The sequence below is a fragment of the Notothenia coriiceps genome, unplaced genomic scaffold (assembly GCF_000735185.1).
Source record: "Notothenia coriiceps isolate Sejong01 unplaced genomic scaffold, NC01 NC01_scaffold00017289, whole genome shotgun sequence".
In the NCBI taxonomy this organism is placed as follows: Eukaryota; Metazoa; Chordata; class Actinopteri; order Perciformes; family Nototheniidae; genus Notothenia; species Notothenia coriiceps.
The window spans coordinates 59,168-76,968 of record NW_011349990.1 but is presented as its reverse complement, the minus strand read 5'-3'; the positions used below and the strand labels follow the sequence as shown (position 1 = coordinate 76,968).

At 39.6% G+C, this 17,801-nt stretch overlaps 1 protein-coding gene across 1 annotated transcript in view; it reads right to left on the bottom strand.

Moving 5' to 3' along the window:
- The window catches only part of LOC104950235 (receptor-type tyrosine-protein phosphatase T-like), a gene marked incomplete at its 3' end in the record, with an annotated part of 19,579 nt that extends 4,356 nt beyond the window's left edge, over positions 1 to 15,223 (bottom strand). Inside the window, exons 1-2 of the mRNA XM_010776723.1 lie at positions 15,200 to 15,223; positions 14,393 to 14,480 (exon numbers count right to left, since the gene is read on the bottom strand). Coding sequence (XP_010775025.1) covers positions 14,393 to 14,480; positions 15,200 to 15,223 — 112 coding nt within the window. The remainder of the gene's footprint in view (positions 1 to 14,392; positions 14,481 to 15,199) is intronic.
- Between the last annotated feature and the right edge of the window lie 2,578 nt (positions 15,224 to 17,801).

The following is a 17,801-nucleotide window of genomic DNA, read 5'->3' as shown; positions in this document are numbered from 1 at the left end:
TACTGATAAAGATTTAGCCCCAGAAAGCACATGGCTACTTAGCATGCAAAATGACTTGATTCTGCATATTAAGTAGCCATGTGCTTTCGTGTTATCAGCTGAATCTTTATTTATTGATTAGATCACGATACTCTGATGATAGTGTTCAAGACAGCCTATATGTCTGAACTCGATCCTTTGAGTAATGTTTTACGGAGCCTTCTCTTCAATATTGTTTCAACATAACAAGCATTTTGCGCTGCTCTTTTCCAATGTGGAAGCAGAATGTGTGAAAGCATACAGCATGATGCGGGGTGTGTCCTAGACATGTTTGGACTGGAACAGCGGGGGCCAGTACGTGAACTCGCCTCACAGGTGCACGTGCCAGGATAGAGGACATCAGACTCCAGAGAAAACTTGCTCGAGTCCGAGTCCAAGTCGGAGCGTCAATGTACAAGTCATTGTGGGGGGAAAAATTCAAGAGTCCGAGTCCAAGTCAGCGTGCGCGAGAATTCACGAGTCCAAGTCCGAGTCGCGTCAATCAGTGCGCGAGTCTGAGTCAAGTCACGAGTCCCAAAAATTGGCACTTGAGTCCGACTCGAGTCCGAGTCCAGGACTCGAGTACTCCATCTCTGCTTTGACACTAGAGGCAGCGGTTCAAGTTCCGTCTCCTACCAACTGTGTTTTATATTATCATAAAGACACCTAAGAAGAGGGTTTAGCCAAACCATAACCACAGGAATGCCACACAAAGAGATCAGTACAAAAACTGACCAACTCATCCTAAAATCATAAATTCTGGCAGATTCTTTATAACTCATGAGCTGAATGGGCAAGAAAAAACAAGTTTGTACTGGAATCCACAAAGCTGATTGAAGTCATTGCAATGAAACACTGTTCTATATATAATCTGCCTGTCTCAACAAACAGTAGTTTATTTGCTACCAAATGAAACATAATCAAAACCTTGCAACAGTGCTTAAACTACCAACATTCATTTTGTTCTACTGTGGGGCAGCAGTGGCTCACCTGTATAGGGATATAGGGACTTGGCCAGGTTAATGTTTAAAAGTAATAGTACAATTAATGTTTAAACAATGTATTTAAAGAAACCATAGCAATGAGCACATTGAAAAGAAAACCTTATTTTGCCTTAATGACTATATGACTATAATACCCATATTTATGAGCCATTGACTTGACAAACTCAATGGTGGAACCCATTGCCAAAGTACACCAAAAGTAGTTTTGCTTTTCTCTTTCTGGCTGATTACCAATTATTTTGTTCTGTGCTCTAAAAACCAACCATAGTATTAGAACGCATGTGGGGATGATTATGTCTAATGGCAGGCGGTGATTTTGTTAAGTCGTAACGTAGCAACAGCAGGTAATTGCAGATGAAGCGAACATGCTTTCGTCTGATTATCTCTATTTTTCGAGTCTTTTTCTTTTGTCATGTTGACATGCTCTAGTTCATCCCAATTGAGGTTCATTCTCTTAAACGTGAGAGGAGAAAGGTGAACAGGTGATGATATGAAGAAAAGAAAAAGAGTATCGCAGGAAAGAGGTCAAAAATTGCCGAAATTGCCAAGTATCAGGTGATATGAGGAAAAGGATATTGGGGCTAGGGGAAAGGGGGAGGGAAACTGACAAAAGACTGGGAGAAATAAAAAAGGGATCACCTATTTCTTTCTTTGAAGTCACAGAAATGCTAATGCGATTAATGTGATTGATGCAATGCTACAGCGGGGTGGAGCGCTAACAGCAAGAAAACAGCTAGCGGTTAGCCGTCAGTCTGTTTGCTGTATGGAAGACTTCTGAACTGTTACAGCAGTACTGTTGATTTCTCATTTATACATCAATCTAACGCTTTCTTTTGAATTATTTTACCCACGGAAATTCACAAGTCAGTTAAACAGAAACTAATGAAATGCTGTACAGGTGTTTATATGCAACGAAACTGCCAAGGGCTTACAGCTTTAGCGTGAACCTTTTTTTTTACAGAAAGGATTAAAGCCTTCAATGATCTAAATCAAACAGAAATACTGCATTCAAATCAAAGCATTCATGTGAGAATAGCTAGTGTTTGTTTGATGACTCATAGTTTTTCTCTATGTTTAAAATGGAGACAATCATGTTGTCAAGTAGGTGTTAATGTGGTGAATATTTTAGAACTGATAGTTGGCACAAACTGGCTTTTGGTAGAGTTAAACAAAATCAGAAATAGAACCGGAAATTATTATAAGGTCCCATTGACACTTTTAACTTTGAATAAACTATAAATATATCGTATAGAAATACTTCAGCAGAAGACTGTGAGATGCAGAAAAAGCAATGTGAATCCAGTATAAAAATAACTTTTCTTAAGGTGAAATATGATCTTTCTCAACTGTATCCATTGGCAGGTCATGAAAGACCATTAGCTGAGTGGTGGACGATGTTCGGGATGTTAAATCTTAAGTCTGAAGTGTTTCTCGGCCAAATCCCAACAGGAATGTCAGCCACATGATCCCCTGATGTCAGAAAAAAAGGTGCAACTCAAAAGATGTACTGTGTAGTCTGATTATATTGTCTTTTTTCTGGGCAACTCTGAAGCACAGTATCCTAAAAGCCAGAGACAGGCCTCCTTAAGTTCCTTTTCCAGGAAGTAACCCAGAACATCTACACACTATCAGTTTTGTGGTCACCAAATGAACAGAACTGGCTCCATTGGCACTGAGTAATATCAGTGAACATGAGTCTTTCATGCGGAAAGGCTGCATCTAATACAGAGTCTTCCGATGAATCCCCTCCTTGGTTATCATATGTAGGATCACCTTGAGGAGAATCATTTATATCAGACACATTTCCCAGCTCTGGCTGAGAGGCAACAATGATGGCAGCATGACTCCACTCTGCTGGTACAAGATACTGTCATCAGCTATCAGCTCACCCACACTCTTCCTCACACACTAACCATCTCCCTCTCTCGCACACACACATTCTCCACATGTAAAAACAAACACAACAGGAGTTAGTATGCCATCCTTCTGCTAGTTTTCTTTTCCTCTCTTCTCTTTCTCTGTCTCATTTTCCCTCTCTTCCACCCTTTCCCTTCTAATTCTGTCCCCGTCTGACTCTCCTCATCTTCAGTTCTTTCCCTGCCTTGTCTTCCTTCATTTAATGTTTCCTCCTCCGGCTCTCCTCCCCTCTTTGCCCCATACTGTCTCGCTCCTTCAGACAGCAGTAATTACACGGTGCTAGTGTCAGAGGCTGTCATAACACGATAGCCACCGATATGAGGCTGGTGGGGGAGAGGGGCCCTTTCCACTTTTCTCTGGCTAGGGAGGGGAGCTTCTAATTGGGCTAAGTTAGCAGGAGGTACTGGCTTGCAAACACTGCAGATCTGGACACAGGCCACAAGTTTGAAGGGGGCTGACAGTGTGTGTGTGTGTGTGTGTGTGTGTGTGTGTGTGTGTGTGTGTGTGTGTGTGTGTGTGTGTGTGTGTGTGTGTGTGTGTGTGTGTGTGTGTGTGTGCATGAGAGAGAGTGAGTAAGCATAAACTAAGCGGCCACCTATTGGTCCAGGAAGTAAAGCCAATGCAGAACGGCCCTAAATGACATAGAAGTGGAGAATTATTGTATAGAACTATAGAAGTCTATGAAAATGTTTTGACTACTTCTCACTTGATTTATAAATCCCTTTTGTGTTTTCAAACCATGAAAGTTCAATCAATGATTGTATTCAACAAACCAATCGGTGACCCCACGGTTACCAAGTCTACTTCTATACATTCTATGGGTAAATCAATCAAAACCTCATGTACACACACAGGTTTATCCGTTTATAAGGATCACTTTACACTATATATATAAGTCAAGAGTTATAGTGTAGAAGTATAGAGGTCTATGATATTATCTTCCCCTAGACTTCTCACTTGATTTAATACCCCAGTAATAATGTTCCTAAATTATTGATGGTCTCAGTAACTAGTTTCTACTCATCTTCAATGCATCATGGTGTTCATTTAGTAAATAAAGATTTCATAATAAGTAAAATAGAGCATAAAACAGCATATACTTCAGGGTGTGGTTACTTTTATGGATGACACGTATTTGCCCAGTCTTGCCTGGTTTTCGGTGCACTTCTACATTGTGAAAGTGAAATGTAAAATGTCTGCATACAAATCACAGCCTCAAATACACAAACAGTTTAGTAACACTTAAGAGGAACAACTTTAACCTTATTTAACAAAGTTATCCTGAATTTAAATAAGACCTAAACTACTATCTTTAAAACATATATGTTTAAAAGTCTGTAGTCATATCCCAAATAGCTAGATCTGGAACCATATAACTCATGCTCATCGTGTCTCAGAGATCTGGATCTATAGAGCTGATGTGTGCACTCAGGCTCGTGTTGGCGTCTGTAGTCCTGGAGTAACAACAAAGTCATCAGAAGCTGCAGTGTTCAAGGGCGAAGGGTTACGGAGCCATTACTCATTAATGAGCTCCTCTCCTCTGCTGAGTAACCCTCTCCTCATAACCCTACAACCCCCCCCCACGCACCTCTACTCTCATCTCTCTGCTTTTCCATTGTATCTCCCTGGGTCTCGTGATTTATTTTCACATCCTCTCCTTCCCAAAGTCTTTTCATTACCCAGGCAGCTACTGTAAAAGTTTTGTTGGGGAGAACTTGTTTACTTGTGGGGTCCAGAAAAGGCCAGACAAAATAGTCTTCAGTGTTTTTATCTGGGAGAGATCCGTGGGGGCATCCAAATGCAGCAGTGAGCTGTAATTTGGAGAAATACGATCATATTGTGTGTACTAGGAGCCTGAACCAGGCCATTGCACACAAATAAATGAGAAGGAGCCACTAGTGCCTAATGACTGCTGTCGTAGCACAACAGTAAACAGGATCAAAAAGGTTTCTTTGCAAAAAGAACCAACCTGACTGAAACATTGTAATTGGAGCAGGACATAATCTATGGAGTCATTCTGCTTTACTTCCATGCATCTAATGCCAATGTACTGCTTTATAAGTCCAGTGCCTACCCTACATTGTTCCTGCTTGATGAACCAAAAATACATTTAAAAAGTACTTAGGTTAGATAATGCTGAAATCCTCCACTGAAAACAGTATTAATGAGATTCTCCAGCCCCGCATGGCCCGACTCGGATCTTATTTAGAAATGTAAATGATCCTCGACCTTTACTTAACTATGTATCAAAGGCTAGCAGAGCTTTTGGCTTTTCCTGAACAAATCTGCCTCAGCTATTTCAACTTTGCTTTATTACCTCCCCTACTTGGATTGAGAATGTTATCTTCAAGGGGACGGTCTCTTTTATTTATATTGAGGCTACTTGCTTGAGATTTTCCTTTTCCTTAAATTAAATCAAACATACTTGAAAGGGTCCCTAGTATGCTTTCCCTTCCCTCTAGAATAGTATATATGTTTTTGTGCATGTAAATGGACAACAACATTTACAAAGGCTAACTTGGCTTTCCAGCTGCCGGCAAAGAGCAAGAACGTGTAACAGAGCTTGCTGTTTCAGAGAGAATAATTGAATGCTTCAATATGCCCATTAGGTTTTATATTACCAGCCAGAGAGAGACTAGTGCATAGGAGATGCCTGCTACTAAAATACTGTATCATGCACACACTTTATAAATGATATCCCTTCTTCCTTCCCAGCAATAATGATGGAGGTTAAAGGATCATTGGCACTCAGTGGTCTAGATATAGAGTGCAATGTTGTTGCCTTCATGGCAAAGTGTTTTCAAAGACGTGCTCAGAGGCATTTGATGGTGGTTGGCCTGATAAAGCACATGTATTTACACTTACATGTAGAGAAACATAAGAAAATAATGTATACAATACAACCTAGCACCTTAATATGACACGTGCCTCGTTAACTAGACGCTTTAAAAAGGCATAACTTTTACATTCCCACATGAACAGATGGAGCTGGTACTTCACAGACAGAAAGAAAATGCCAACAGAAGCAAGTTGAAAGTGCTGAACAAGATGTTTTACTCTTCTATCTTCTCTCCCTCTCTTCTCCTCCTCCTCTCCCTGCTCCCCTCGCCTCCTTTACAGTCGCCACTAAGCAGGGATTGTGTCTGTCACAGATATACTTAATCAGTTAACTCCCCACGGAGCTCAACTCACTCACGGCACACACTCCACTGTCAGCCCGGCTCAAGGCATTAGGGAATTTAATAGCATGTGTGATTGAACATAAGTGTGTGAGTGTGTGCGACATTGAGTAGCGTGTAAGTGTGTTAAAGTGTGTCTTCTTCCCTTGCTCGTATGTTCTGGAACATCTTCAAGAAGTCCTTCTGCAAGGTTTGTGTGTGTGTTTTTGAAAGTGCAACTTTAACGTTCAAGTGGTGTGTGTGTTCCAATGTCAGCAACTATGTTTGCATGTGTGTGTGGGGCCTGTGTTAGTTGGACCATCTGCATGCATGTGTGTTTGGGGCCTGTGTTAGTTGGACCATCTGCATGTGTGTGTGTGTGTGTGTGTGTGTGTGTGTGTGTGTGTGTGTGTGTGTGTGTGTGTGTGTGTGTGTGTGTGTGTGGGTGAAGAACACCGCCTGGCAGAGACTGACGGAGTGTGTAATGATTCCCATTCACCTGAACAGCGGTACACATTAGTAAATGCAAAGAGGGCTTCGGGGTGAGTTTGTACACGAGAGAGGGAGAAGGGAGGCGATTCATGACAGAGGAGATACAGAGAGGTGAGGAAGTCAAAAAAGTGAGGCGAAATGATAAAAAGAAAAGGTGAAGAAGAGGTAGGACGGATGCAAAAAATAATATAGTGAATAGATTAAGTTCCGAGCAAGACAGACACAGAGAGAGATCAAAAGAGAGGAGGGGAGGCAGAGGGGGCAGTAGGGGAAAAGACAAATAGACACACAGAAGATCAAATAAAAATAGAGAGGATGAGGAGAGCAGCAGCAAGATGTTCAGAGGGAGACAGGGCCAAACATTAAGCAGACTTTCACCCTGACGGCTGTAGTTAGTTGTTTTTTTGTCTATGATTAATCGCTACAAACAACCAGTGCCATATAGCTCAATTACACGCCAACACAGTTATGTGTGTGTCTGTGTGTGCTTTTGTGACACATCTTCAAAATGGAAAATCTCGTAGTTATCTTACTTTTATTTCAACAAACCTACCACTTTTTATTTTGTTTGTAATGAAATGTTTAAAGGGAACCTAGTTTGATCATCTTCAGGTTCACATCAGTATGTAGTTCTTCTACTGTGACATGTCTCCATGTTTTAATGTTCAACAAGGTCTTTCTTTTTCTCATACTGCCTGTGCTGCAGCACCTCTTTTCACCCTCTGTCTGAAACCAGAGCCCAGTCTGCTCTTATTGGTTAGCTGGCCGGCTCTGTTGTGATTGGTCAACCACTTAGAGATCACGTACAATGTGTTGGAGCGTTAGTCAATGGAAGTGCGACTGTTACACAGTGATGTCTTTACTGAATGGAAGTAAACAAAGGAGTCCAATGGAGGCGCTTCAACAGGGGGGGGGAGTGTGTGGGGGAACACAGGGGACTTCAGCCTGTGCAGACCATTGACATGCACCCAAACCTATAACACACTAAAGGAAAGAGAAAAAATAATTTCCCCATCTAATATTGTAAATCATATCGCAATTGAGTCAAAATAATCCCAATAAATTTACATTTCAAAATCTTGCGGCTAGTTTACTGTAGACTAAACGTATTTAGAGGCAGATAAAGACTATTAAAGCAACAAAGGAAATGGACAGAAGTGAGAAAATAAAGTTGAGCGAGGATGAGAAAAAAGGGGACACACACAGAGACAGATCGTTTCTCAAACTCTGACAAAATTCTCATATTTTATTTATAAGTTATTTATTGCGGCCTGTCAGTTTTTAGTTTCAATCAGCTTCTCTTGGGGAGAGCAAAAGTGCAGCACTGTGAATATCTGTGTTTGAGAAGACACATTGTTTTTGACAGAAACTTAGGGGGGGGTGAAGGAAGTCAGAACTCTCCGGAGTTAAATTACTTAAAAACAATAGACTGCCTGTCTGAGAGAAATATATTCTATTCAATAAAAAAGACCTTTGATTTGTTCCTGAGTTTTATTGCACAGTATTCCCAGTGATGCAGAAAAATAAGCTGTAGAAAAAAAATCAATGAACAAATCAATACAAATAACTAATGCACAGGTTAGATGGTCTCTAAATGTTGAATAAATATCTTCAGACTTCATCTTGTTCTGTCTGTGCGACTTGACACAAAGGGAATGTCTTTATAATCATAATGAAAGCACCAGGGTTAGTGATGATTGGCATTCCAAATTAATTAATCTTTTTATTAAGATTAACTTGTATTAAGACCTTTTCCATGGGAAACTCTTGCTTTTTTGAGATGGAATACATGGTTGATTTCCCTATTAATGTTTTTTGGCTTATTTTCAAATGTATTATCATTTCGTATCATAAAGAGGACATATTATGTTCATTTACAGGATCATATATGTATTCTGTGCCTATACTGTGACATACGGAAAAAATCCTTAAATATATATAGTAATTGAGATGCCATGCTGTATTATATCTCATCTTTAGGTTTTGAAAAACTGTTTTGCATTTTGACCGAGGTTTATTACGATTCAATATTCATATTCCAAGAAAAAAAAACAAAGATTACAAAACATGAACAAACAAACCATCTTTCCTTATTTTTGACAACAAACGAACGAACGAACGCACACACGCACCCACCCACGCACGCACATACACACACACACACACACACACACACACACACACACACACACACACACACACACGCATATCCCGCTTCGCACATATGTAAATGCCTGCCAATAAATCAGTTTATTTTGAAGGCATGCTTCTGCTGAATTATAAATGACCATATGGGGAGGTTGCTCTACGAACTGAGGGCTGAGAAGGGGAAGAAAAAGAAGAAGGGAAGAGCGGAAGGAAAGGGGGAGAGGGGGGAGGAAATAGTAGCAGACAGATGCCTGTAATGAGGAAACAGTGCTGCGCTTTGCCTCAACCCATATACTGTCAGAGGTAATCAGACAAGAGCAATGGATGGATGGGGAGGAGAGGGGAGAAGAGGAGAGGAAAGGTGAGAAAAAGCTTAGAAAATTAGAAGGGTGATGCTTGGGGGTAAAGGGTAGTGTTAGAGAAGAGAGGTTTTAAAAGAAAAGGTCAAACTAAATGATTGGAAATTCAAGTAAGATAGTGACATTGGAATGGAAAATAGGTTGGATATTACAGAAAATAGAGAGGAATGACATGAGAAAATAGAAAAACATAAGTGGGGAACAGATGGAGCAGAGGAACATCCCAAAAGAAAAATAGGATGGAGAGAAAAGGGGGATCGGTGAAAAAAAGAGGGAGGAGAGTAGATCACAGAAGGGTATAGAGATGAAAAAGTATAAGGAAGTGAAGGAGTAAAGTTACAATTGAAGAAAGAGAAGTGAACGGAATGAGAAGGGGACATCAAGGTTGGGAGTGGAACAGGGGGAGGGGAGGCTTTAAAGGGACAGGGGGGCAGGAGGCTGCTAGATTAACATTTAGTCTGCGCGCTGAAATGATTTCAAACATGGCATCAGCCGTTTGTGTTTGGCAGATGGCCGGAGGACGGTGTGTTAGCACTTCAACTCAAATCAGCCCCTTTCCAAACTACGCTGAGAGATAGAGAGGGAGGAAGTGAGGAAGTGTGTGACAGAGAAGTCAAATGAGGGGATTCATATGGAGTGTTCATCAATATGAACGTGATAATAAAAACAATAGTCCATAAATTTGTGTGGTTGTTACGGTTGCTGTTTTGGTCTGCTCATTAATCTGCCTGTGAGTGTTTTCAGCTGTGCGTGTAATATGTAAATAAGCTGCGCAGTAGCCCTGACGTCATTGGCTGCCCATCCTCTGGTCCGCCTCTGAAGATGGTGATTGGATTGACGTCATCCAAACGCAGAGCACAGCCGGCGCACACCTGCTGGGGACGAGTACAAATGCTGCGGACTATCACCACTCTGGAGGCTCTGTTGAGTGAACAGACGCCTCTCGCTACTTGCTCTTTGTTCTGTGGTTAACTTGTGTGGTCTGTGTTTAGATAGTGTTTAGAGTGCTTAGTATTGTGTGACTGTTGCCTTTAGTTTAGCTGTGTTTTGTATAGATTCTTTGGTTAGTTGTACCACTTTTGAAGTGAGGTTTTGTTTCGTTCTTTATATTAGTATTTATTTTCCCTGTATGCCATTAGACTCCTTTTTTAGAGTCCTCCTTTTGTTTGGTTATCAACCTGTGCCCTTTTGGCCCTTTTGTTTGTTCAGGCTGTGTGCCTTCCATTTTGTTTTACCCGGTTCTGTAATAAAACCACTTTATAATTATTACCAATTACATACTGGTATGTGTTGCATTCCTCTTCCCCTAGTTGGGACGTAACAGTGGTCAAAAAAATAAAACATAATACAATTGTGCAATCCCTTTGCTAGAACAATAAGTTATAATACTTTGACACTTGGCAATCTGTGCAAAAAAATGAAACAAAGGAAAATGCTGATATTTGGTAAAAAAGTGTGTCTTATCATGAGTGGCTGCAATGAGCCTGTTTTGCACTGCACATTTCTTCAAAAAGGGGTTGCAGGCTCAGTGGCGGCGCCAGAGATTTATTTTGGGGGTGCTGTGGGGTAGCTTGACGTTTCATAGAGGGTGCTCAAACATGTACGGTTTCCCATTAATGTACTGGGCGCTACAGTGGAATTTTCTACTGCAAAACTCCCCACGCACACACACAATGTACCCGCGACTGTTACAATGAAGGCTCGATAATCAGCTCACGGCATATAGGTGTAAGCAGGGGTAAAGTGCTATTTTTATAGGTGGGTAGTGGACCTAACGTAGCAAGCTCCCCCGGGAAGATTTATTTTTAAATATTGAAGTTAAAAGCATCAATCTGGTGCACTTTGAGAGCAACATGAAGAGATCTATGGATACTCTCTCAACACCCATATGAAACAGAACTGTAAACAGATTTCTTTTTCTTTATGGATATTTTACAAATCACCCTTTTAAACTTTATTCTTTTTTTACTGTCATATACTATTTCATACCTGTTTTTCATGTATTCTCTTATTGTTTTATAACTATAATGATCATATAAACGTGTGCCTCGGAAATTATTGTTTACATTAATCGTGACCAAAACGTTTGAGACCCACTGAGATAACTTGGACTAAAGTTAACTATCTAAACACTCAGAGAGTCCTTTAGTTCACTGAGGCTCTCAGTCTGACAGGCGAGAGTTCCCTCCACCTTGTTGTTGAAAAAACTCCTTATATCCGTCAGCGTAGCTCGCTAGCACCAGAAGCTAACAACAACGATCTCCGGTGCTGGTGCGCTCTCTCTCTCTCTCTCTCTCTCTTGCTCGCGCACAAAATGGCTCGTTCCACACACACAGAGCCGAGCTTGAATTAAACTCAGAGACCCAGACGTACTTGTACTGTATCATATTATATTCAAATCAATAATTTTTCAAATTATGATTCTTTTTTTTATTTCAAAACCATTTTTCCTCCTGGCCTCTGCGCCCCCCACTTTGAAACACTGGGTTAGAGGGTCTGTCCCTGGGGACAGGATCAGACTTTAAGCAGTAAACATAGATGTCATACTGTATGTATCTCTTCTTATGGTAGAATCAAACCTTTAACCTTTCTGCCTCTTATGGTGCAGCCACTCATTTTGAATGGAAAAGTGTTGGGTGTACGGAAAATATGAAATTCCTTGAAAAGAATGTCATTCAAATTGGGAGAGCCGGGAAAGGAACATAATTTTCAAAGAAAATGTTACAAGCAGTGACAATTTTGCATACTGATCATTAACTGACATGTGTGTTCTGTTAAAACCAGGTTCTAGTAGAAATCAATACACATTTAAAATGATTTGAATTTGAACGGAAGGTACGCATTTTTACTTTTGATCCTGTCTGTCAGGGGGAAATAAGTAACACAGGGATGGGTGTAAAAAAAAAACTATGTTACTACATGAGTGTCATTAAAATTAAATGACATGTTATTTAGCTGACACTTTTGTCAAAAGCGACTCACAAACCCGTGATAGCGTAGATATGCCTTGGGGGGCAATTGGGGGGTGTTTGCTCTATAGTTGCCAAACGACAATATAGATAATAGTATATGTTGACTGCAAGGGAAAAAAAGGGAAAGGCTACGGTCACAAACGACTGATGTCTGTTTTATGTAAATGATGTTAATAAAGTCCATTGTCTTTTGGAATATATGGTCATGTCGACACTTTTTTTGAAAGCACTGGATCAGGATAGGTTTTCTTCATAGCTGCCAGTGTTTGCAACTAATTTGTAAATATGGTTCAGGAGTATTGCTATATAAATCATCTATTGTAATGATTCCACATTTTCATTTCCAGCATAGTGTGTAAGAGACATTGTGTCCTTCCTTGAGGCAGTTTGTTCTGAGATTATTGCTCTCATGCTGAAAAAACAGAAGGCAAATCCACACTTAGAAAAGGGGAATTAGAGGTGAACCTGACTGAAGAATAAAGACCCTTTAACCCATATTTAAAGTTTTAGCTGCAGCCAAGCGTCCTGCCACTCTCACCACATGCCCTTGTTCTGATAAAGACATGAAGAAAATTACCCTTTGAAACATTTTCTCTAGAAAATGAGCCTTTGTACAATCACAGCAAGCAAGATGGACAGTTTCCATTACCAGGCCCTTGTAATTAAAGGATTTGTACTAATAGCAAATGTATCATAATTCCTATTGGCTATCAAGTCTTTGACAGGCTATTTCATTTCAGAGCAATGTTTCATTTGAAAGCCTTCAGGTTAGTGCAGTGTCTTTGCCTTGACATCCAAACCCTCGTAATGAGACATGCGCACAGAGCGGTATATGCACACACACACATGAACTGCCAAATGAAAGCAGTCTTCTGGACTGTACTCGTCATTTATGTGCTCTTTGGTCTACTGGCACACACACACACTCATTTAATTCAACTTCAACCTAACAATCTGCTTCTATTGTTGCATCCTAATAGAGGCTGGAGGTGGCCTCATACAATATCAAGCGCACACACATTATTAGTGCACACAAAATCATAGCAAACACCCGCGCCCTATTCACATGCAAATTCACACTCTAATGGCCAAACACACATTCATGCTAAAAGCAGTTGGCTACGTCTGAACATCATTACAATAGCCTGTCTCGACAAAATGAAGCTTAACTTTGACAAAAGTCTCTTTGAATAAAATAAAGGCTGCAAGCTTTGATCATATGATGAAAAATATTCCCACTGCAAAAAGGGTTATTTTCGCAACAGTGGTTCCCTGTACTGTGAGTACACTTTGATATCACTTCTAGACAAATGATGTATCTTATTCAAGCTGCATATCTTTTTTGTTATTTACTATTAAACACATGCTTTGATTGAAAAAGTGCCACTGAGTCATCCTTTTGAAGCGTCTAGTGAATTGGTCCCGCCAAAAACCAGGTTCTACTGGCATCTGGCTCTCAGCAGGGGGTAAGGTCCATCAGTGGGACCCACCCCGAGCTGGAGGAGTCAGTCAGACTCTGTGAAGGACGCTTCAGGGCAGATGGTGTCCTCCAGCTGAAGGACGGTCGCTTCACCCAGTAAACATGGTACTTCAGCACACTTTATTAAAACTATGGTTGGACGTTATCCCTCCTCCGTAGTAGAATCCATGTGTATTTTCAAACCTCTCGCTTACAGCTGAAATCTTTTTATACCAGGTTCCTGACGATACCTTAGTTTTTGACCCAATAACACAATTAGATTGTTTATGACACGTCAAATAGTCTGATACTAAGAGTTGTATTACAACCAGAAAATATATCCAAAAACTATTCATCCGACCACACTTTGTGTGTGTGATTCTCACTTCTGGTACCTTCAGATAATTGAAATGTTAAAATCAATTTTGAGTAGTACATACACAGTTAAACAGTCCTAATCTGTCTCTTTGGCTATCTTCTAACACAACATGGGGATTACTTGAAGGTGTTTTCGGCGTACCCATTCAGTCATGATATTACTTTACCAAACCGCTAGCAACTGAAAATGACAAAGAAACAAACCAAACCAAGCCAAGCTTTGTTCAGGCAGGACCCTAAACAGAGAAAGTTATCTGTATCTAATAAAAATCGAATTGGAGTTAAATGACACAAAAATAACCAACAAACTAAATCAGACCAGACTTAGATCAAGACAACTGATATTTGCCAAACCAAAACCAACCCAGACAAAACGTAACCACACCAAATTTCACCAGGCCTAACTTAATTCAAACTGAGCTAAAGGACCATAGCCCTATTTAGCAAAGAGTACTCCTTAGTCCGTCCATTTCATTGCAGTACTCACAAGCGATGATGTTGCCATAGCGATTCTTGTTGCGATTCTCATCCTTCTTGGCCGTCTCCCAGGGCGCCGTCTGTCCCTCCGCCAGGGCCTGGACACACACATGAACACGTGCACAAGAGTTTCATGTTGAGATATGAACACAAAAATATGCATGCACATATGGCATGATGCCCAGAGCTTGTACACTGACACATGGGCCGGCAGAAGTTAAAATAGTAACATGCATATTAATGCAGAGAAAACTGACTCTATGCCACTGAGGGCAGGGAGGGTTTAAGGAGTTTTCACAAGAAGGCAAAGCTAACAGCAATTCACTTTTGGTTAAAGCAACAACAAAATAATAATGCAAGTCTTTAAGGCAAATTATGTGAACATATCTTAATCAATTCAATTCAAGTTCATTTATATAGCCCAATATCACAAATCATATTTGTCTCAGAGGGCTTCACAAATCAACAAACACAATGTAAAAGCAATGGAAAACAATGGAAAACAATGTAAAAACAACAAACGAATCTTACAAGATGAATGTGAAAATACCAATTAAAAGAGGTACTTAACACAATGACACAAATACAGTTAGAGTACAATAATTACAATTCCATAAAACAAAGGGTCCATGAGGATGTATAAAAGGGTCTTAACTGTACGCTGTACCAAAGAGGAAAGTCTTTAACCTACTCTTAAATGTGTGGACACTGTCTGCCTCTCTAATCGTCACTGGAAGTTGGTTCCAAAGGAACGGAGCTTGGAAGCCGAAAGCTCTAGCACCTGAATTTATCTGTGATTAAATAAGATAAGATGTACTCTCTTGATCCCAATTTGGGACATGTTTGCGTGGCGGCAGCACAAAAGACAAGGCGTAAGAGAAATTAAAAGGGTGGAAATAAACATATCTGAAATGTAAACATCTCAAAATAGGAATAAAAAGCATTAAAAAAATATATATATATACATGTTGAAATACCAATTTACAGTAATTCAACATGTGTTTTTTTTTATGTTTCTTATGTTAAACCTTTGGTTATTTTATTGAACCCAACTGCTCCTTAGATGAAAATCACTTACCTCACCCTTAATACAAATGAGTTTCAAGTTGACATTTCAATTTATTGTGAATGAAAAATAATAATATTAAGACACACTTCTAGCAGTTTCAACATCTATGTTAAGAGCTTTTATTGAGACACTTGACACTTGCTTGTCTTTCATTGATTTGAATATGTTTTTTTGTGTGGAAATACGGTATATTGCACCCCTAATCTTTCTTCTATCCCCTGCAATACCCTCCAGTACCTCTAGGGTTGGGAACCACTGACTTAAAGGACCAGCTTTAGTGACATCTAGTGGTGAAAATGCAGATTGCAACGAAGTGCTGCAAGAATTAGTATCATTTTCCGATGCCAACCTCGAAGGAAAAAGCATTAAAAAAAGCCAATTGAGGGTTTCCATTGGAATTATGAATATTGGGGAGAAGCTTCGTAGCAAACACAACGTTATGATGGTTATAAGTTTAGTCCAGCAAGATAAAAGCACAACCTTTTTCATAATCATGTGATTGTGTAAATATTATATTCCATTTCTGAGAATAATTCCGCCCTGTCCTACACATAGGTCCTTCAAGTTAAAGTGCCCACACCCTGAAACTAAATTAAATCTTATATTTAAAGCTGTGTGTGAGTATTGCAGCAACTGAGCTTTGAATTTTGAAAGTGAAAGTATTCATTGTGCAGTAAAATGGCCCCTTAGGGTGTTACTGTCATATAACACAGGCTGTATATCCTGCTAATCCTTACATTTGACGGATACATTGACATTTAAAATCATCACGTTTAGAGACACGTGGTGTTCATTAGACAGGAAGCACGAATTGTAATCTGTAAAGTCGTTAAAGCTGTCAGAAAAAATAGGTCACCTCTGAAATGTGTATAAAGTTGCAAATGTGTAAATGTAGTTTATTTCTAAAGACACTTCTTACCCTTTTTCTGGTCCATGTTTCTGAGGAAGAGAAATGGAAACCTTTAGTACACACACTTCAAACATGCGTCACAAACACTGTCGTCTGTCTCTTAAAAAAGCGCGCGTTCCGTGAGACTATATTAAAGTTACCTTAGAGTTGTATAACCTACAGAGTAACCCCGTTTCATGGTAGACATGCAGCAGCTTTAATTAAAAGAAGAGTACTTACTGAAAAGACTGATAGCTTCTCTGGGCTGACTCTGGCATGTTGCTCTGCTCTTTCACTTTCACTTTCTGCGGTACGTGCTCTCTGGTGACCTCTGCAGGAAGAGGAGAGACACTGAGTTCATCCAGATACGATATGTACCTAACATGTGGACAATGTGACAGAGGTGGGAAGTATCAAAAAAATAACTCATTGGATGAACTCAATTCAATTGTGGGCAGGATTTCCATCCAATAAATATTCGTAGCCCCAACTGAAACTAAAAACATCCATTTAATAAAATTGAATTGAGTTAGTCCAACTCATTTTTATCAAATAAAGCTGAAATAAAATAATTACGTTAAGTAAATTAAATGAATCTACATTTGTCCAACTCAAACTAATATAATTAATTGGTAAATAAATAATGTAAAAATATAATTGTTTTTCACTTTCTCCCCCATTAAGACATTCATGAGACAAAACCTAGTTGAGATATTTTTATTGAAAATTCTCAGATAACAATTACACCTTGAGGTGGATAGCCAATCCTCACTTTACTTGTGTAAACAGTGTCAAAGTTCTCTGTCAGAGTTATTTGTCTGTCTGCATTTCTTTTTTTATAAAACATATCAATAAACAGACTGAGCAGGAGATAAAAGCAACTCAGAAAAATAAGAATAATGCCAATCATGGATGAGGAAGGTGACAGTAATCCTCAATTCAACATCAATATTTATATACACATCTCAATATTAACTCTACTTGAAAACACAGAGCAAGATGTAAAAATATTTTTTTTAAAGACATTTTTAAAGTGGTGCAAATAGCACTCCCGTAAAGTGCTTAAAACTGGTGAAAACATGGAACCAGTCAGCTATTTTAGATCTCCAGTTGCCAAACAAACACAGCTATAAAAAGGTGGATGCTTTGCACTGCTCTCCAACACAGGGAATATCATTGGGTGGTTTGATATACTAAAAGAGCGCACTGCACAAACGCCCTACAGTATCTATTTGAATTGAACTACAGTTGTATTGTACCATTTGCTTTGAACATTAGCAATTAACAAAAAAGCTAAATATTTGTTAAGGAAAAACTTGACAAAATACACTTGTCTCACCTCTTGCAAAACAGCCTTGATTTTTCGCAGTGCCAGTATTTGCATTCCAGCTTTGCCTCAACAGTGGGAATATCCTTCCCTGTAAAATGTAAATAATATCCTATTATAATACGGGTGTTCTT